The 21532-nt window shown below is 37.5% G+C and overlaps 1 protein-coding gene across 1 annotated transcript in view; it reads right to left on the bottom strand.

Annotated features, from left to right (window-relative positions):
• Window positions 1-21532, bottom strand: part of LOC122139688 (phospholipid-transporting ATPase IA-like) — a 54031-nt gene that overhangs the window by 18996 nt on the left and 13503 nt on the right. The window contains exons 3-6 of the mRNA XM_042738802.1: window positions 18955-19055; window positions 15677-15860; window positions 5059-5139; window positions 2541-2663 (exon numbers count right to left, since the gene is read on the bottom strand). Of these exons, the coding sequence (XP_042594736.1) occupies window positions 2541-2663; window positions 5059-5139; window positions 15677-15860; window positions 18955-19055 (489 nt within the window). The remainder of the gene's footprint in view (window positions 1-2540; window positions 2664-5058; window positions 5140-15676; window positions 15861-18954; window positions 19056-21532) is intronic.

A 21532-nucleotide genomic window follows, 5' to 3' on the forward strand; every position in this document is an offset into this window, starting at 1 on the left:
CCTACACCTCAGAAGGACACTATAGCTCACCCCTCCTAATCTTTGGAATTAAATTCATACTTAAGATTTGGGGTTTATTCAAATTTACAAGCCCAAGTATTAAAAAAATGTATTACACTATTAAAGAATTCAAAATTTTCACTAAGCTATGGACATGACTCCATTCTACATTGATTTGACTTGAGATTTTCACATAGTAGGCAATAAAACACAACCAACTAAAACAAAACATGATGCAAGTGCCATGCGAAACAACCTGCTCTCACCCTCGCCTGGTGCTTTACACTCACAGTCCTGCAATGAATGCTAATGAAATCGATAAACGTTCATAATCATTTGTCACAGGGAGGCCCCGAACTCCTCCGTTTCTAAGCGGGTTGCTAAGAATGTAGGTGTGAATGGCCGTCTGTCCTGCCTGAAGCAAAGCACTGCATTCTGTGTGACAGCTTAATTGCTTAAACTAGCATGAAAGGATAAACTTTATTTTGTGCCAACTATTTCCAGACGCTCTAATAAGCCTTCTCCAACTATGTTGGGCTACAAATAAAGCCAGAAAGGGAGAGAATGAAAGAGAGAAAGAGGCAGAAGGAGGGAGGGATGGAGGCTGCAGTGTGTTGAATGAGTGTAATAACCGCTATCCTGGGGTCTACGAGGGGCTTTGTCGTTATTAGGGAGACTCGTAATTAAATGTGAAAGGGGACATGGTGGGTAAAGACCTAAATATTTCACACTCTTTGCTTCTCCCCAATCTAATGCATGATCTTTCCCTCTGCTTCCACAGACTTTATTCACAAATAAAGTGTCTGTTCTGTACACAGATGACGTAGCAGTCTGAAACAGGGATGCGGCACATGTACAGCTGGTTCGATCATCAAATAAAGTCTCCATTAACGTCTACATGAACACTTCAGATCACTTTAGAATCAGCCATGATTCAGCATACATGTATTCCTATATAGGAACATTTAATTTACATTAATTTATAATTAATATAATTTACACTAAAATCAATGCAAATATCAGGATATTTAAGTAGGAGTTGCACGCAAATATTTTAGACTATTTTGGTAAATGAGTTTAACCAAGTCATGAGATCGTTTAAAGGCTTCTGTGAATCAATTTAACCAATTCTTTAAAAAAATAAATAAATTCTAACTCAAAAGAATCTTGGGTTCACAATTTGGACAATTCTACAGTATTCAACAGTTGCTCTCATTACCTTCCCTTATATATCCATTAACTCTGTCTTTGCTTCTTTGTTCAAGCAAATATATCACTCTCATTATTTCATTATAGTGAAATAACAGAAAGCAGCCTATTATAATTTCGATAATATACAATTCACCCTTCTTTTTTTTTTTTTTTTATAAAATACTGTTCTGTTAGTGATTATTCTACTGCATTTCCCTACTTCAATTCTTAATTTTATTGTATATTATGGTCTTCCTCTTCGCCGTTAACGTTTTTTTTTTTTTTTTTGGCATTGAACAATTAAAGTAAGAATTATGTGCTTGCGTTACAAATAGCCAGTAAATCTGTCTCTCCCTCCTGACCCCAGGGGTTGTGTTGTCTGTAATCCGTGTCAGTGTGGTGGTAAATGGGTCTCCACGGCTGTGGAGCAGGGCTGTGAGGTGACACCAGCACAGACACACTGGAGCTGGAGACCAGACAGCTTTATTAACACAGAGAGACGCAAAGCCAGCAGTCCACAGACACCTAGAGAGGATGGAAATATGCTTGTCCTATATACCATTAAGGTATCTGAAATAATTTTACTAGGACATATCTAGCATCTAAAACTGGGTATATGTCTTTAAAGATTGAAGACAAACTTGATTCTAACTTTTATTAATAACATTAACAAACATTATTATTTTATTATACTTGCTTTAAAAACCAAGTAAATGCACATATAAAAAGTAGTAATGTCAAAAAACTTCATATAAACGTTCATATATTAGACTCTGAGTGAACGGTTTTTAAAAGACTAAATTAGGAGTGGTTTATATGTATACATATTACACACTGTGAACAAAGCTTCACATTGGTTACTGGCTTAAGAGAGTTTATGACCTTCTAAAAAGGGAGATGAACACTCAAAGACATCTCAGATAAGCAGAAAGGCTGACAGAAAGGGACAGTTTAATGCACGGCTAAACCAACAAGGTCTTGCTGTTGACCTGCTTTTTTACAGTTTAGGGAGTCATAAAAAGATCTGTTTGTTCAGTGGGGTTTTTAGCCTGGGTGCTAAACTGTTCACCAAACACAGCTCAGTAAAGTGTACCCAGCATGACCTGTCTACAGGGTCATCATCATCATCATCATCATCATGAATGGAAATGAACTAGTTTCACTAGTTTATTATTTATACATTTATTTACAAGAGATTCATTACCTTATGGCATATGTTTTTAAGAATTTTTAAACACGTTCGAATTATAAATATGCGTTTCCATCTGCCATTTACATCATTCCTCAATCAGTGGGCTGTTGATTCAGCTAAACTTAGATTTACACTGCATATTTGAGAGTGTATTTACCTTGGTGTTGAAGCCCATTGCATTCTGGGAGGTTTTGTAGAGTTCAGGGTATTTGAGCATGTTCTCTTTCCTGCAGGAGCGTTCGAAGATGCCCAGAGTCAGAGGAGGCAAAGCAGTGAAGATCTAATAAAACGAAAAAGGGAAAAACAAAAAAATGACACAGTTTTTTAGTATAAATCACAGAAAACTAAACTAAATGTCAAACTGTTGTGCAGACGATATAATTTATAATGAAAACTCATACTAAATTATAAAAATGCAAAACAGAAGCACCTCTACTAGTTTCAGATATTTAGGCCCCACAGCATGTGTTTTTTTTTTTTTTTTTTTAGGGATAGTATAAGATATTATCCTAGTTCTCATTACAGAAACTAATTTGTGATGAATTGAAATAATAAACTGCTAGGGCTGCCGAGAAGAGTCGAAGAAAAGAGGCTTGGTTGACCAAAATTTTATTAGTCGCAGAAAAAAAAAAAAAAAAAAAAAAAAAAAAAAAAGGGGAAATCCACAGTGAGTGGTGAGTCCGTTACAGACAGATCGTTAACGACTGGTCTTTGTGGTAATACGGTACATTGGACAGGACATTCAAATGCTTGCCTATCATTCCTCCGACCTCAAATAATCTGAAATATGTTAGTAGCAGCAACTTTACATGTCTGCTCAATCTAATGCTTACCTAGAAAAATGTGTGCTATTGAAGTGTCTGTGCGAAGTATGAAAACTAAATAGCAGTGCGCTCACTGCATGGCAGATGGAGGCTCATTTTTGGTCATAAAGATAAGAGTAATACATCTTTTTGAATCTGTAAATACTCTGCGTTTTATTTTTATGTGCACTCAGAATAACAACAAAACATTGTGCTTTTTGTAAAATAATGAAAGAAAACAGGATTCACATTTTGCTGCCTCTGCCACTGTGAACAGAGCGCAAACGCTCTGTGTATACTTGCCTTACAGACATGGAAAATATATTTATAGAGAGTGGAAAATGTTCACTTTCAAATGAACCCAATTCAAATGGATTATGTAATCCATGTGAAACATACAGGCGCATCCACTACTGCAGAGATGACGAGGCAGTGTCGCCAAATTAATCTCTTAAACTGAAAACAAAGAAAGCACTAGTTTATCAATTAATGATTCAAATATTAATGCAGCCTCCTTACCGTTCTTCCCTGACACATTCATAATCATTACTTCTCCTGGTGTGCTGTGGCAAGCTTTATGCATGTGCTTATTAGGGTATGTAGCAATTAAAGGCTCATTATTATTATTTAAATGGTTTATTAATAAACATGCGATTAGACCACAAAAACCTCAAATCGAAGGCAGCCCTAATATATATATGCAGAACAGTTCAATTCTTTAATAAAAAACACTGAAAAGAAAAATAAATAAAAATAGATCCCTAAAAATACATAGCAGTCTAAACAACTACATTCTATCCTGAGCACCAGATGTGCTCCCCTTGTCTGCCGTTTTCATTTACTTGCTTGGTATAGCTCAGTGAGCCTGTAACTTTCTGGCATTTATCATATTTGCACTCTCTCTCAGCAAAAATGATTCAAAAACGAACATCTGCCACTGTGCCTGCAGCTTGTTAGCAGATATCCTGGATGCTTTCATTTTTCCGCAGAGCTCTAACGTTTCTCCGTGCAGCAGCTGTTGAAAGCGAGAGGGGTGGTATTATGGTCCAGAGAGGGTTGTGGGGTCAGTCGTAAGTGTCTCTCACTGGCCCAGCTGGAGCGGTTGACATGGTCGGCTGGCCTTTTCCATTAAGGGGTGGTTTCAGCCCGTTGCATCCAACAGATCCCCTCTGACACAATGGAATTCCTCCTCTCTCAGATAAAGAGAGAATGCGCAGGGCCGAGTTGTTACAGGCCTCACAACGCCAATGATCCATTACACAGGGCTGATGGGAAGCCGTGCTCAAATTTTGTTCTTTGTTCAGGCGTAAAGAAATAATTTCTCAGGACAATCAGCGAATCGGGTGGCTTAGTCATTTTTCTTCGTATCTTCATTTGTTTATGCAAAATGGAAAAACGTACTCCACCCGGAGCATTTTTTCCCTCTGAATAACTTTCCTTCCTGTTGAAAATATGTTAATTAACAGCATCAATTCCTATCACCAAGCCCTAGGGCAGCCCAGTTCACAGGACTCCACCTAAACGGCCGTGTGTGTGTATATTTAAATGTGTCTGGATTCAACCTGTTCCTTTATCATCCACCGCTGACCTGTTTAACGCAGCTCTTCGGGGCATGACGCGTCTGTTGTTGCAGCACATTCAGGACATAGTTCTGGGCACGGAGGGAATACGGATTGACAAGCGGTCATAAATAAGAGGGAGATTTTTCAGGATGGCACTGACACGGGCCGCAGTAAAGGAGCTGGCTGGGGTGCCGCGGCTAATGAGTTTCTTGCCTGAGCGCGACAGGGGAGGCGTTTTAACACTTTTCCTCTCACAGTAATGAAGAGGGGAGAGTAAATCACACACCCAGACAGATGTATGAATGCAAACACTCTTACCACGTTTGTACAGGCCGATGCACCAGCGCTCGAACAGAATCTGCGAGAAGCCGTTCACAAATGCAAACCAGATCTGAAAGACAAAAAGACAATGCAATGGTAAACGACTCAAATGTGAACATTTAAAAAGAAAATTTGGCATGTTACCCAATTATATAAAGCACATTATTAAAACAAACTAAATTTAAGTACAATAATAATAATAATTTAATTGAGATATAAAAAAAAAAAATTCAATTATTAAATTAATTTAAATTAAATTCAATTATCATTCAAAAAATTAAAGTCTTTTAAATAGTAAAAAGTTAGGGAAAAAAAAAAAGAAAAAAAAAAAGGAGTAACTATATGCTTCCCAAGTCGTCCTAAAGGAAATGGTAAACATATTAAAAGGGCAATGACAGAGCATATGATAATCATTACTACATAATGTCCTGTGTGACTAAAAGGTAAATATATACCATCATTAATCATATATTCCCCAATTTGTGTGCGCTTAAACTCTGCTCCTAGCGGATTTTAATTTAGGTTGATCGATGGCTGTTGTTTTCTGTGGGGCCTCTCAGTGCTTGAAATTACCCGAGGGAGAGAGATCTCTCATGAAAGCAGCAGTGAACTGACCCCATCAGTCCTTTCTACAGTCTCATACACCTGTATCACTGCAAATGGTTTTTGTTCCAAGATCAGTTCTTGGAGAATAAATAAGCCAGCTTTGGGTCACTTTTTCATATACATAGTGGGGGGCCAAATGTCAGACCACCATTGAAAATTTTACTATATTGTATTTTATTTATTTATTATTATATAATACTCTTCTTAATAATTTAGCAAGCGAACCAATACAATTTTTAATTTTAATGTATTTAAATAAATAAAAAATGTTTAAGATAAAACATAAAAATATTGACTTTTTTATTTTCCCCCATACAAATAAATCAAATAAGAAATAAACATGTCAATTATAACCAAACAAATAAATTACAATTATATTAAAAATTGCATTCAATATTTTAAGATATTGAAAACATTTTCTCTTTCATCTAGACCTGCCCACCAGCTAAAAACCACTGTTTTAGATTATAGTACATTTTGATAAGTAAAAAGATTAATAGCCGACTATCAATAAGAACAGCTGTGAGATGAGTGCAGGTAAAAACAGTTAAGCCCCTCATGCTTTAAGCAAACATACTGCCAAGGCTTCAAAACATCTAAACATAGAGAAGCCCAACTATCTTGTTCATAGCGAAGCCACAACCTGGGCTTAACACATCATTACTCAGAGGACAACCCCAGGCAGGAATGAGAGAGGAAGGGCGTTAGTGCTGCAGTAAGAGAGAGAGAGACTTCAACAGTTTCCCATGACTTCAGGCCAGAATGACTCGTAAATCAGATACTGTTTCCCTACCTTGGTTCAACCCCGGTGTCTCATAGCTGAAACAACTGATCACATATCAGACTTTCTATAACAACAAAGATGAGTTTAAGACTGTACAAAAAACAGATCAGTGCAAAAGACTAGATGTGGACTGAAAGTATGTGAGTTATTGGGCTTAAGGGCGGAGACCAGGGAAAAGACCACAACCGAAAAGGAGAAGAGAGAAGAATGGTGTATCTAAACCATATCTCATGCCGCGTATGGAGATGAGTTCATCACTTCATATCGCTATTAGTTTTGACTAGTCTGGCACACCAATTCTGTCATAGTCATCTAAAATCGGAGAATGTGATAATAGCTCACAGCAGCTGTTTTAAAAAGAGGGGAAAATCTGTATAAACTCTAAAAACTGCGATGCCGAGAATAAAAAAGAAGACAATATTAATATGGCAAAACACAGGATCATGTGACACCCAAAATTTAAACCGATAGGTCTTTTAGAATTCTGTCATTTAAATACCACTTGCAATCTACACTGTTTAGAGATTTGTTTTTGAAGGAAGTCTCTTATGCTCACCAACGCCGGATTTACTTGTTTATAAAAATACATTAAAAAAATTTAATATATTGCTGAAATATAATATTAAAAAGTTTTTCTATTGAATCATGTCAATGTACTTGATTCCATGTGATGTCAAGCTGAATTTTCAGCAGGTCATTACTCTAGCCTTCAGTGTCACATGATCTTTCAGAAAAGCTATTCTACTATGCTGATTTAGTGCTCAAAAACCGTTTTCATTATTTATATTTATGCGGAAATCAGTGCTGCTTAATTTTTTGTAGAACCATAATGCAGTTTTTTCTGCTCTCATTTAATGAGATGACATTTTTTACAGAATCAAGAACTATTTTTTTCCCCGTACAAATTGATCACACAGCTGCATTAGCATTGGACAACATATAATGCACAAGTCATATGGAGTAATTTTTACACAATACTTTGATTCTAAGTGCTTTTTATAGCAACTTGTGATCCCCTGGTCACTGTTCACTTCTACCATATAGAAAATAGCAGTGTGACATACAACTAAACACTCTCTTTTTTTGTGGTTGTACAGACTAAAAAATACAGGTTTAGAATAGTATTACTGAGTAATCATTGAATAGCATTTCTTAAATGAATACGACTTACCTGGAGCCAAAGTTCAGCACTGTTCAATTTTGCTCGGGCTCAATGCTGTGAGCTTCTCTACTGTATTTAGAAAAAAACCATTTTTGAGAGTCTCACCCATTCTATGAGTATGTGTGTTGTAAGAGGTTTCGACGGTTAAGCGGCCGGACCCAGGTTACTGTGCAGATGGCCATGGCCATGCGGACACATGTTCCTTCCCTTCCTCGCTTCATTTACTCCATTATGAAAGCGGGAAATTGCTACACAATTTTTGGGGTTTTTACAGAACCCCCTCGCATCCACCGCCAGCCTCTCTTCATTCAACAGTGTGAGCCAGTGCGTGGAAAATGTTCCCAAAACAATGTCTGTCACCCCACCCCCCCTCTGCTCGTCCATAGAGAACCAGAGAGGAGAAGAAAGAGGAGGATGGCGCATTTCACTTCCCCCCAATGCCCCCCAGCCACCTGCCCACCTGTTCCAACTCCCATTTTCCTTGTCCAAACAGGTGCATTCTCCGTGAGTAATTTTTTAAAAGAGAATCTGCTGCTTTATGAAACCCATTTGCACAAACAAACATGCAATAAATTACCAATATCGCATCAGTTATGTTGTTTTCCTTCCCGCCTCGCACACAAATTCCCGACTCTAAGAATTCCTAATACCAAATTTTGATCAAAATCCACGAAAATTCGTGCCACGTGCATGCTGGCTAGTCAAACAGGTGGGTCAGAGAGAGAGCTGAATTAATGCGAGGTCTGCCTCATTGAGGGGCTACGGGCTGCAGGATATTGTTGTGCTAGTTCAAACTAAAGCCATCTATTCAGAGCAGCGACATGCAATCTGATGAGAGCGTTTTGGCCTGGTCCTCGGTGTCCGGTCCTGTGAGTGCCCGCTCTCTCCCGGCTTCCTTTCAATGAGAACAGATTCATTGATTTGCGTCATTAGGACCGAGGTACATAGTGTGAGGGCTCTCTCTGTTTTCTGCTCTTACTGGCGTCATTCGAGAGGTGCTCGGCGTGGAGGGTGGACTGCTGCCCTCTGCCCATCTGCTGCCCACAAATCTGAAAATGGCGAGGAGTGTGGTGGGTGGGTGTAAGCGAGAGAGAGAGAGAGTTTGTGGGTGTCCCCATGAGACTCGTGCCTGAGGGGCTCTCGGCGAGTGTATTTTTCAGAGGATTTTGAAATCTGTGATGTCCACCCCCGCCTCCTCTGTCTCCATGTTTGGGTGGGAAGGAACCCAAAGGGAAGAGACAAACATGAGAAGCGGGCACCTCTTTGCTCCATGTCTCTGCTTGAAAATCTCAGCTAAAACTAGCGTAGCTGTGGCTCGGGAAAACCATGGCAGCTGGTCCAAGCTGCTTTAGGTGGCCAACTGGTGGGGGTCTGGCTGACCTTGGAACAGGAATAAACTAGCTACTATGTCTTAAAAAAACAGCTTGGCCCCCTTTAAAACTGGATATCAATTTTCCCCCAGTGGGGCCCATTACGATTTGTTGGTAGCCCCACCAAACCCACACGGGGAAAAACCCAAACTCCTATCTTTAATATAAAAGCTTTGTAAAATAAAAAGGCCCGGGGGAAACATTTTTTCAAATGGGAAAGTTATTTTTGTTTTTGTTTTTATGTTTTTTTTTTAATTAAAATTAATTTTTAGGGTTAAAGACATAAAAATTTTTAAATAATTTGTTTCCCCCAAAGTAAAAAAAAAAAAAAAAGTATAAAAATTTTTTCAATTGTTTCCAAAAAAAAAAACCAAAAAATTATTTGGAAAAATATTATTTGTAGGGGGGGGAAAAGGAAAAAAACCCCAAAATTTTTTGGGAAATAAAATTTTAATCAAAAAAAAAAAATAAAAAAAAAAAATGAATGAAAAGAGCTTTTAAACCTGACAGTAACAATGGCACATTTTCTTTATAAAACACTAATTTTAAAAAGGTTGGGGTCATTTAAATATTATTTTTTAATGAAACTTTGAGAAATTTGATGTTTAAAGTGTTTAAAAGCATAAGTTACAAAAAAAAAAAAAAAACTATTTTAATTAAATGCTGTTCTTCTGAACTTTCTATTTAACAAAGAACCCAGAAAAAAAAATGATCACGATTTCTCAAAATTTTTAACCCCGAAAAACCCGTTTTAACTTTGAAAAAAAAAAAAGGGAAATTTTTCTTTCGACATGTTTTAAAGGATCACTTTGCCCAATGAAGACTGGTGTTGTGGCTGTGAAATTCAGCTTTCCCATACAAAAATAATTCATTTTAAAGATATAAAATAGAAAAAAGTTTTTTTTAAAAAAAAAATTTTTTCAAAACGTTAGTGTTTTTTAAATTGGCAGCCTGGGGGGAGAAATAGTGGCTTTTTTCCAATATAAAAAAAAAACCCCAAAATTTTTAAACCCCAGTATTTGTAAAACCCAAATACCCAGAAAACCAAAAAAAATTTTAAAAGCCAATAAGGCGGGCCTTTTTGGGGAAAAACCCAAAAAAAACTAGCTGGGGTTTTCCCCTTTGATGGAACCAGAGGACTCCCGGGCCCCCAGGGCCCCCACTCGGGCCCCCGTCTTTTTTTTAGCCTGCTGCTCTGTCTGAATGGGGCCCCTGTAATTACCTCAGAAATGCTACTCGTCCGTCAGCCCTTCTGGTCCTGCTGAAGAGCTTTCAATCAAGCGCTCAAGACCCAGCAGGGATAATGCCCGCAAGCACAGCAATTTGATTTGTAAGAGGGCTTTTTGCATGTCTCAAAGCAGCTAATCCAACTAAGTTTCTGAAAAGTTATTTTTCCCGGTTAATTTTTTGCTCATGTCGAAAGAATCCCAAGACCACAAACCAAAGACTAAATAAACCAGAATGCCCAAACGTTTAGGTTAACCAACTTCTTTTTCTGACAATGTTGGAAGATCAGTGCTATTGTGTGGTTACAACTGGAAAAACATCTATCTGAAACAATAGAAACCATTCTGAAGCTACTATGATATACAGGATACAACACTGGATAGTAAAAAAAAAAAAAAATTTAAGATGTGCACATATCCATTGCTAACCACAAGTTGAGAAGGCTAAAGGGCCCACTAACATCCTTATCCACTTCCTTGAGGTTAATGTCTGTAAAAATTATTGAAGAAAAGCCTACGGACACAAAGGTAAACTATTAGGGTGACAAATGTATCCTTTACCCTATTAGGGAAGCAAGTGTCTTGAATGTCAAGCTCTTACAAAACCAGGTGTTTTTGGTGTGAGGCACGGAAACAGTAAAGCTCTGCCCTATTATATTGTAAGGCCCCTTGGAGAGGGGGAATACATTTTCTGCTCATAACAAAAGAGGGGCCCGAGGAGGATAACATTCACCTCTACGAGCTGGGGTGCGCTGGGTGCTTTCAGTTCTCTTGGAGATTCAAAAGCGAGCTTAAAAAGTGGCTAGAAATATTCTGAGGGCGGTTTGGGGTCAGGCCATTTACTGGGCGTAGTTGTTCCAGAGCCACCTCTTATGCAAAATAATAAGAAAAAAAAAATTAAGGAAAGAGATGCTTTTTCCTTGATTGATGAGAAATGTTGAAATGTGATACAGTCAGAAATGTTTGTGTTGAAGGGAACTTTCATTTTGGAACAAAAAAACACAACCCCCCGGCCAAACCAGAAGGAAAAGATACATGAAAGCCGCCCGGCAAGACTAGTACCAAAATGTTTAAAATATCAAATTCATTGAGCGATAATTGCTCGCACTTTCAGGCTCTGAGATTCCCACGGATTTAATCTTCGAATTTAAAATAAGGAAAAAATCATCATGGCTTCCACTTTATAACACGACAAAGCAGCTTCCCACATCTAAACAGCACAGAAACATGTAAACAGGAAATGGCTATGAAATGGGCCGAACTAACTCACAAACCATGCCATGCTGTACATTTGGAGAGGCAGAAGAACCACGGTCATCTGAAGTCCTGATTCATTCCTTATCCTTGTTCTCACATCTACAGCATAACTGGACGCCAACAGAGGACATCTAAGGGGCTTTTTAGAGATTTACCACGCACATAAAACAAAATCAAAATGAAAGGGAAAAAGAGTTCAAGGGTCAAGTGGACGCAAGAGGGCCGAGGGGGAAAAAAAACGGATTTTGAAGTGCTCATGTTTCTGCTGGGGTTGTACAGCTCATGAATACTGGTTGTTGGTCTGTTCAAATCGGCAGTGGCTGCATACAGAGGGAACATTTTACAAAAGAGAGATAAATTGGATAAAGCATGAATTTCAACATGAAGTACCCGCTAATGTGTATGCTTTTCTCCTTACTTGGATGCATTAGTGACTGAAGGCTTCTTGTCCATTTTAAAAACCCAAAAACACATTGCAATTATGATTTCGAACATCAATAAATAAAAATCGACAGGGTCGTAAAGAATAAATCCAATACAAGAAATATGCACTATATGTTTAAATTTGGACAATCTTTTCCCTTTTGACATATGTCTTTTGCATACTAGCACAAGGTATGTACCAAAAGTCCTTTCATGGATTTTAAAAATCTTAGAAATTAAAAAAAAAAAGGTTATTTTCCTAATGGTTTTTTAGACCATTATCTGCTACTAACTCTTCTTTCAGCTCTTGAGGAAACCAAAGTTTGTCCCTGAGGAAACTTCTCGAAACCAAGCGTGTGCAATAAAACCCGGCCCAAAACGCCCTATGTAAAGTGGTGCTGATACCCCCCTTAACTTGTCAGGCAGGTCTCTGAACCCTATCACACCAGGCCTGAAACTGTCAAACCCCACAAGGGTCTTGTCCCCACATCGCAGACCTGCATTCCTCAGCAAGATGGAGACATCAAATCCATTTTTTCTTTAAAAAGGTATCAAAATCTCCGTGAAAGGATTTTAAGGGCTAAGCAAAAAAGGGGTTTGGTGCTCTGTCATCCATTTTGTCCCCTGAGTTTGATAAGACATTAATATGACTTTTTCCCAATAATATAAAGCCAATGTTCGTAGAAGAATACGGGAGCAGGCAACAGGGTTGAATTCCAAAGCCCGTGAACCAACGAAGTTTCTTTCAAGTATTTAAACTGTGAGAGGAAGGGGGGACAGAATAATTTTCTTTAAAGGGCCTATGTTTAACAAGATCACATTCCCCCAGCCAACACAAAAGGGGTTTTGGTTTAAAAAATAAAGGAAACTTTATCCTTGGGCAACGGGGAAGCCGGGATTTGCAGGACAAACAAAACGTTCATCAATTCCGGGAAAATTTCCAGATACAATCTTTATTTTTTTGAAAAGAAAGGGGAAAGGAGAACAATTTTTGCAGCTGTGCAAAAACAAAGTAATTGTTGTTTTGGTTAACACATTAAGTTTGGCTTTTAATAACTGTCTTATATTATGAAAAGTTTATCAGGTTTATCAGCTGGCCACTAAGAATTAGTTTAAACCTGATTGTCACAATGGTATTTTAATCCTCACCCAAATCAAAACTTAGATAAAAATTTTAAAATCACGGGTCGTGTCAGATTTATGAATATAAAATGCTTTTTGTGTTGTGCCTTTGGGTTTAATTTTCATCAAGTCAGTTTCAAACAGTCGATGAAATCACCCAATTTTTTTTGTTGTTTCATAACATAATTGCAAAAGTTGAGTAGATAATATTTTTTCAAAAACATTAATTTCAGCCCCACTACACCCCAAAACGGTCCCCCCAAAAACTCACTTGGAGTAAAACACGGGGGATTTCACCCCACAACATTCACGAAAATTTTAAATTGTTTTTCACTGGCTTGACATAAAAATGTAATCAGGATGTGTTTTGCTACAAATAACCCCAAAATGCTGAAAGGGTGTTTATTGCAGATCAAATCGGGGTACCAGGAAAACTTGGATTTTTTCATACGTTATGCAATTAAAATAACAAAAACAAACCAAAAGACTTACATGTTATTGGTTACAAACAAACAAAACAAGTTTTTTAGTTTTTATAGCCCCTTTATATACCCTAAATAAAAAAATATGCAAAATCCAAATTTTCACAGGTGCTCAAATTCAGTGACCCCCTGACAGGTAAAAAATAATATGTGTTAATGAAAACACAACAAAGATGATTTAGGGACCATGTTTTATTTTTCCCAAAGAGCCCTGAATGGACAGTTTTTTAAACATCGTTCCCCTAAAAAAAAACCGTCACTTTAAAGGGAGGGAAAAGGGGGGGATGTAAAGGAGGGGGGCCTTTTAGGGGGCCGGGGGGCTTTTCCCCTGGATGGAGGGGCTGATGACAGACGATAAGTGAGCGTTGAGCCTTTCCAAAAACTGCAGATCTTGGGGGAAACCCAGTGCGAGGCTGAAGCCTGCAAATTCCGCTCACACCCCATTTACCCCTTTACATAAACAACTTAATCCAAACTTCAAAAAAGCCCCAAGCAAAACAAAAACCCTGGGTTTAAAACAAAATTCACCGCCACCCCCGGGAAACCCCCTTTTGAGTTCTTTTAAAAGAATTTACACTTGGGGGCACATGGGCGATATAAGACACACAATACCCCCACCAAAGATCTGAAACAATAACCCTAATTTGAATTAAATACTAATTTTTAAAAAATAAAAAATCCTTCATTATATTAATTTTTAAAGGATGGCTTTAACCCCTGTAAAGCCTGATGAATGGAACAGTTTATTTAAAACCTTTTGACAAAACCCAAAAAAATTTAAATTGGAATCATATTTTATACATCAAGCTTTTAAAGGGTTTTTTTGGAAAATGGAAATTTCCCGGAGGGAAAACCCCAGTTTAAAACAAAGGCCCATACTGAGAAAAAAAAATTTGGGCTTGTTTATATCATGGGAAAAAGATTAATTCTGCAGCTTGTGGCCCTTCATGACGTTTAATCAGACTAAATAAAATGAAAATAATATTCTGTATATATCCCAAAATAAATAAATTTTATTATATATTGTATATTCGTGGTCCCCTAATGATTTGAACAAGTTTTTCGCTAAAAAAGGTTTCAAGTCAGTTTTTTTTCTTTTGGTTTTTGGCAGTAGGGAAATCGTTACATTCTAAACATTCCTTTTTCCCTAAATTTAATAAACCATAAAATTTTTTTTTGCATAAGGGTTACATTAAAAACTTAGTTTTTTAAAAAAATATAGACACCAACAGTTTATGTATACATTTTCATTTTTTTATAAATTGTAAAGCCATTGTGAAAAGCCCATAGGCAAATGCTGACACGGTTCAGGATGATGAATGCACAGTAAGCTGCTGCTGGTACTGCACACCAGTTTCCCTGGCCTGATCCAGCACATATCATATTTAGCCATTTTATTGGAAGGCAGTCTGGCTTACTTTCTATGAAACTGCCCGCATTCCCTACCACCTCCACCTACAATATGATGAGGCACTTAAGAAAAGACAAGATGCTTTCTTGCAACCGATGCATGAGGCCAGTGAACAGACAGCTCAGAGGGCAATATAGGAGAAAAACAAGTGTGAAAGAGGGATGTTTCCATGAACTGCTACAAAACGGGAAATGAAACCTGAGAACAGAGATGGCCGAGAGCGATAAAGACAGCGATCGGCGACACTTGAGCTCTTTCTTGTTGGGAACGAACCAATGAAGATTATGCTATATCAAAATCTGTTGAATTACAAAACATCTTCTTAATTAAGTTTACATAAGAGGGACAGGTCCCGTTTCACCATCAGGCAGGGGAGTTTGAGCTACGTGAAACACTAAGCCATGTAAACCGAAGCTCGACCCACCCGCTTTCTGCTATCTCAGACTGCAGAATCTATGAGCCACAGGTTTTAACCCTTCACCCTAGATACACATAATCTAGAAACCAGATTTTATTTTCTGGGAGTTGCACTGTAGTGAAACAAGACAAAGCCGTTGTGTTTACATTGGTAACTGATATGGCTTCCAGGACTTAGAAGCCAGCAGATTACATTTTATTTCGTGTAATTTTATTTCTATAATAAATGCCATCATTTTTTTCATTAATTTCATTATAATTTATCAATTAATATTATTTAATTTACTCACAATTTAGCTAACTTATTCTTTCTTCCTGCAGGCATGTGCAATTTGATAGTTTCTCACCTGTGCAATAGAGTAGTCTGATGAGTTGGCAGCCTGCAGTCCTTCATTGCCAGAGATGCCGACACCCACATGGGCGGTCTGGATCATGCCCACATCGTTGGCTCCATCGCCAATGGCCAGAGTGATCACTTTCACCTGTTTTTTCACCATCTCAACCACCTCAGACTTCTGCAGAGGTGAAACCCTGGAAAGAAAATAAATAAATAAAAATTACAAAGTGACAAAGAGTGATATCTGCTCTGATGTGAAATGTTGAAACCACGGTTGAAACTGACATTTTATTTATCTTTCCACAAGGAAAGAGATTAGAGATTTACATATATAATTGCAGGATTTGCAATGACACCTTTATAGAGGGATCTGAGGCCATTTTCTCTTGTTGCCAATTATTAGTGTTGACTACGTTCATTTGATTTGATCTTTTTGGCCGCCTGTTGTGGACATTATCCAACTTCACATAATGAATCTGTCTCTTCAAAATTACCATTACCATTTAGAAACTTATCCATCATTGTGTCTTCACCACCAAATAACATCCAACTAAATTCTGTTCAGTTCTTAATGTTTTTAAAATAAGGCTCACCATGGCTACATTTATATAAGAATATTGTGTATGTATATTATATATATATATATATATATATATATATTAATATATATATATATCTATATATATATATATATATGCACACACAAATATATATTTTAATTCAAAGATATTCGTGTAATGGCAAAGCTGAATTTTCAGTAGCATTTTTACTTAAGGTCTTCAGTGTCACATGATACTTCAGAAATCAATCTAATATGTAGATTTGCTGCTCAAGAAAACATTTCCTTTATTTCCAGTGTTAAAAACAGTTGCGCTACTTTTGTGGAAACTATTAATTTTTCTGGATTCTTTGATAAACTGAAAGCTCAAAAGAACCTCATTTACTTGAAATAGACTTTTATGCAAGGATGCAAAATTTTACCAAAAAAAAAAATCCTAAGTAAATGTTATTACATGTCCTATTAATTCATTATAAGTAATGAGTATAGATGTTTAAAAATATCACTCTGATTAAGACCGATTCAACAATTTATTTATTGATCATTTTGTGAACTTTGTGTTGTGACTGAATCATTAAAATAAAAAACACAGAAACGAATAACTGGCTCACAAATCGCTGCAGCTGGCAAGCCAGTTTTACACAAGATCTGAAAAAAAAAAAAAAAAAAAACCTAATATATATTTACTACAAAAAGTTAAATGGTTTTTCACGAACGTTAGAAACCCATAACATTTAGAAACAGAAGAACCCACACCTTATAAATGCCCAAACCGGGTAAATTTGTGTTCCTGATGAAGCCAAACCTGATCTCAGGATCCCTGACCTTTAAAAAACATATACAAAAGCTTGCAGCACATTACAGTACTGCATCATCTGTGTCAGCAAATGAAATTAAGATCTCGCTTTCGGCTAGAAAAGCTCCTCCGGGGTTTAACCCTGGTTTAACGTTCACAGGTCATCCTGTAAGCAATGAATGTAGAGTGATGTAAGGCTCTCCAGTGAACCAGAGATTGCTGCCGATATAGCAGGAGACCTCTAGAGTCAGTTTAACATTTACTCATCTGCAGGCACAAATCTGTTCTCCTCCGGACACCATGTGGCTGTTCGTATGTGTGTGTGTAGTGAGCGAAAGCAGATAGGATGGATTACATCAAGCATTGCATAATGGCTGTGGCACCTGTGGTGTGCGTTGTTTCTGGAAATTGACACTGATTTTTGGCAGTTCCTTGTCATGCTCAATTGGTTCCTCATATGTTTCTTTCGCTGTATAGCATTTTTTTTTAAACACTTTATACTAGTCTGCGAACACACAGTTTAACTTTGTGTATAACTGACAGACAATCTGACTACAATCTACTATTATAAAAAATAACACTCATTAGTAATACAACTGCTTTGAAAGCGGTACTAATATGTTTTGCGGGAAGGGTTGCGACCTTAAAGGGTAGGGAAGGTTAATTTGTTCTTTAAAACGCACAGCGCATTTCCCTGTAATTGTTGCCAGTCATGATGTTTTGTAGTGCACAGGAATAAAGTCACCAAGATGGAGTCAGTTCCCACCGGAAGGGCAAAGGGTGTTATTAACCTGCAAAGAGAAAATGTACATCCCCCTGTGAAACGGGTAAAAGTTAAGCCGAGCTTAAACTTCCTGTGGTACTTTGGTCTAACAACGGGAAATAAATTTAAACCCTGCATCTAATCTACAGTGACCCAATTTGTAATACACCCATGGAAGTCTTTTATTCCTCCTTGAAAAAAAACAAACATCCCATGCCTGGACCCTAAAAAAAAAAAAAAAGAGACTTCTTTCATTTGTAAGTTAGGGCGTGTGCGAATACTGTGTTTTTTTAAAAGGGGGGGGGGGGGGGGGGGGGGGGGGGGTTTGTATCCCTCCCCATGAGTAACCAGTATGAGATTTTTGTGACTATCGCCTCTATATGAGTCTATTGTGACGTTGCTGTGTACTGTCGTACTTGGTCCCGAAGACCAACAGTATCGTTGTTTGCACACATTTTAAAGCATTGCGGTTTAAAAAACAAGTGATTTTAAGGTGCTGAAATGCAAATCAGAGAGGCGATATAAAAAATAATTAAAAGAAAACATATAAGCGCGGGAGTATTGAACGGAGTTATTTTTGCCACTTTATTGGCCTTGAACAATTATAGAAAATCTTTTAAAGAAAACATGTATAACAGCATATTGGATCTGTGCAGCTCTTAAAGTGACAGCAGTCTAACTGAAATTATTTTCTCAATCTTATTTAATTTAAACATCTTGATGGTCTCTCTTCATAAAGTTTCTGCTTGATATTTTCATGCTGACAGACCAATTTGGATTGTGTGTGAAAACTAAACATTAAAAAAAAAACGTTTTGTCTTGCCTAAATTACATTTTACCTTTTTTCGTTGTCTTTGGTACTACAGCCAAAATAAAACTGATACATTTTCTAGATAATATTTACTTTCAAGTGCCCCCTGCGCGACACTTTTTTTTAAACCCCTTGTGTACAGGAAATCTTTGTTGTAATACTTTGTAAGGGTTTTGTTACTGTTATTATTGGACTGGATTAAGTTCTTGCTGATTTCTGCCCATTTTCAGCAAATTCCCCAGGTATAGTTACATCACCGCAGCATATCACCAGCCTTGCAGGAAAAGAGCCAAGTCAGGAAACATACTGGCGTTTGCCCACCACCTCTTTGTAATGTTTCCTAGGGTCATCCCATTTACTTCAGTGTCTTTCCATCTATGATGAGAGCGAAGTCGTTCTCCTTGTGCAGAGCATCTCCCAGCATTGCTGCAGTGATGGTCTGAGTGTTCTCCCTGGTACCCTGCACACAAACATGTACAGAAATAATAAAAGATATTGAAAAACTTCATACAAAATTATATGACATCAGATTCATCACAGTGTGTAAACTGACTAAATCAGCTGGTATGTAAACATTTTCTCTGAGGAACGTGCAACTCAAAAGATCTGAATTCATTCTGATAGGGATTTGTAATGCAATAAATCTGACTCTTGATCTAAAACTGTTCACAGACGTCTGGATGAGACACCACACATAATTTCACCTTTTCCTTCAATGGCAAGTGTCAATCAGTGCCAAGAAATAACATAGGCATTTAACATGCAGAGCACCAAAGACACTTTTGCACATGGGGTTTTACGTCGTTTATTGTCAATGCACAGGGCATTCAAAGTGAGAACATACATATGGCATGCTTATTACGGAGAGGAAAAGCCGAAGCTGGGGGTGGGCTGGTTCGTTTTGTTAGAACAAGGCCTTTCAATGGCCCTGACCAGGAAACACAACGGCATGGGAACTTACCCTGAGCACTAGCATAGCTGCAGAACCTCCAGTCTTCTACCTCTCTCATTGCGTTCACACAATCGGAGTGAGAGCATACGTCTGGGGTTTATGGGTTATTTCAGAGGAATGTTCTGTCCCAGCTGTATGGGCTCAAATATTTCTGTGTGTTGATTAAAACCTGCAAGATCTTAATTCAACACTGACTGGGCCAGAGAAAAATTGGGATCTTTGACTTAACCTGACCGTTGTTTTAAACTGAGTTTAATGGTGAAAATGGGACTTTCAGCAGAAAATACCCCTCGTAGTAAGAAGCTGTTATTGTAAGGATTTGGGACGTGTGGGAGGATGCTTCTGTGTTTGGATTAGGAATGCTGCTGTGCCCCATAAAAAATTCCTTTAAAATCACACAGCTCCTGCTCATAAAATGATCCAAATCCTGGTAGTAGAGAAAACACCACACACCAGCTCACAGTTCTGCAAACAACTACTAAAAAATATACAAAAATATAATAATCATAAGAGAGTCAGTGGTCTCCACTACATAACCTCTCAACACGTCTGAGAGTCAATGTGAATCATCTCACAGAAATTCCTCTTTCCTCAAAAGAAGCTGGTCTTTATATAGCTTTAAATCCCTGAGCCATTGTGAGTAAACAAACAGTGCATGTCTCTATCTGCAGCTCATGTTCCACAGCTGTCCAGCATGTTTTTTCAGCTTCACATTCCAACATGGTGAAGACCACGACACAAACAAGGCCTTCTGTATCCGAGGGGTGAGATAAATGACTAATAACAGCAAGTCTATGCAGAGCAGACACGATCGAAGCTGAAGAATTCCAAAGTATTCAAAATGTCGCATGGTCAGAGTTTAGGGCTTTACAGTTAGATTTCTCTTTTAGGTCAACTACTCTCATAGTGGAGAAAAAAATACTCAAGAGAAGGTTTCTAAACAAGTGTGTTAAAATTAATTAAACTTGACATTTTTTTTTTAAACCTACCTATATAAATAACATCACTTAATGACAGATTTTAAAAATTTGCCAAAAATCTGACCAATACCAATAAGCTGATACATAAACATAAAAAACATAAACATAACATAACATAACATAAAATATGTAATACGAATAAAAAAAATATAGATGTTCTTTTAAATATTAATTAATTATCACTGTTTTTAGTGTTTTAGTAATAATATAAAAAAATTAAGGTATTAGTTGATATATTGAAAAAAAAAATCCGGAAATATTAATATAACATGGAGACACTGCTGCTTTTAAATAAATACTAAATAAATACAGCTTATTTAAAACTATAAAATCTTTGTCAAAAACAAATTGTTTTAAAAACTGTACCAACCAATGCCAATGATCTATATCAGCCGATACATGACAGGACAAAATGAAAGGACAAACGACAAAAAAAAAGAACCAAACAAAAAACAAAACAATAAGAAAAAAACAAAAAATCAATAAAACAAAACAACCCAACCCCCCCCAAAAAAGAACGAAATAAAAAGTTACATGCCACATTATAATCATTATAGCTGTCTTACTTTGATAGAGATCTATGCTGATGATCACCACTAAATCTTGAGACTGAATGTATGTGTATGTGTGTGTGTGTGTGTGGGTTTGGGTGTGCACGTGTGTGTGTGTGTGTGTGTGTGTGTGTGTGAGTGAGGAAGGCAGATGCCTAAGGGTAGTGAGATTACACCTCTGGGACCAACCAACATTCTCCTGGCATAACAGACTCTGAAACCCAAGCTCAAAGGAAATATTTAGAGAGAGAAGCCTCAGGTTTCAGAGAAAGAGAGAGAAGTGCAGCTGTAAGAGCTTCTCTGATATGTGGCGTCCATTCTGTAGGTGTCCTCGTGTGTAATGGGTGTAAATAATACACAAGTGTGCCACAGATCAGATGATAAGACCGCTTATGAAGTCTAATGAGAGGACAATGTCTCCATTTCCTCACAAGTCATCACCGTTTCCCAGTCT

Source organism: Cyprinus carpio, chromosome B14 (genome assembly GCF_018340385.1).
Source record: "Cyprinus carpio isolate SPL01 chromosome B14, ASM1834038v1, whole genome shotgun sequence".
NCBI lineage: Eukaryota > Metazoa > Chordata > Actinopteri > Cypriniformes > Cyprinidae > Cyprinus > Cyprinus carpio.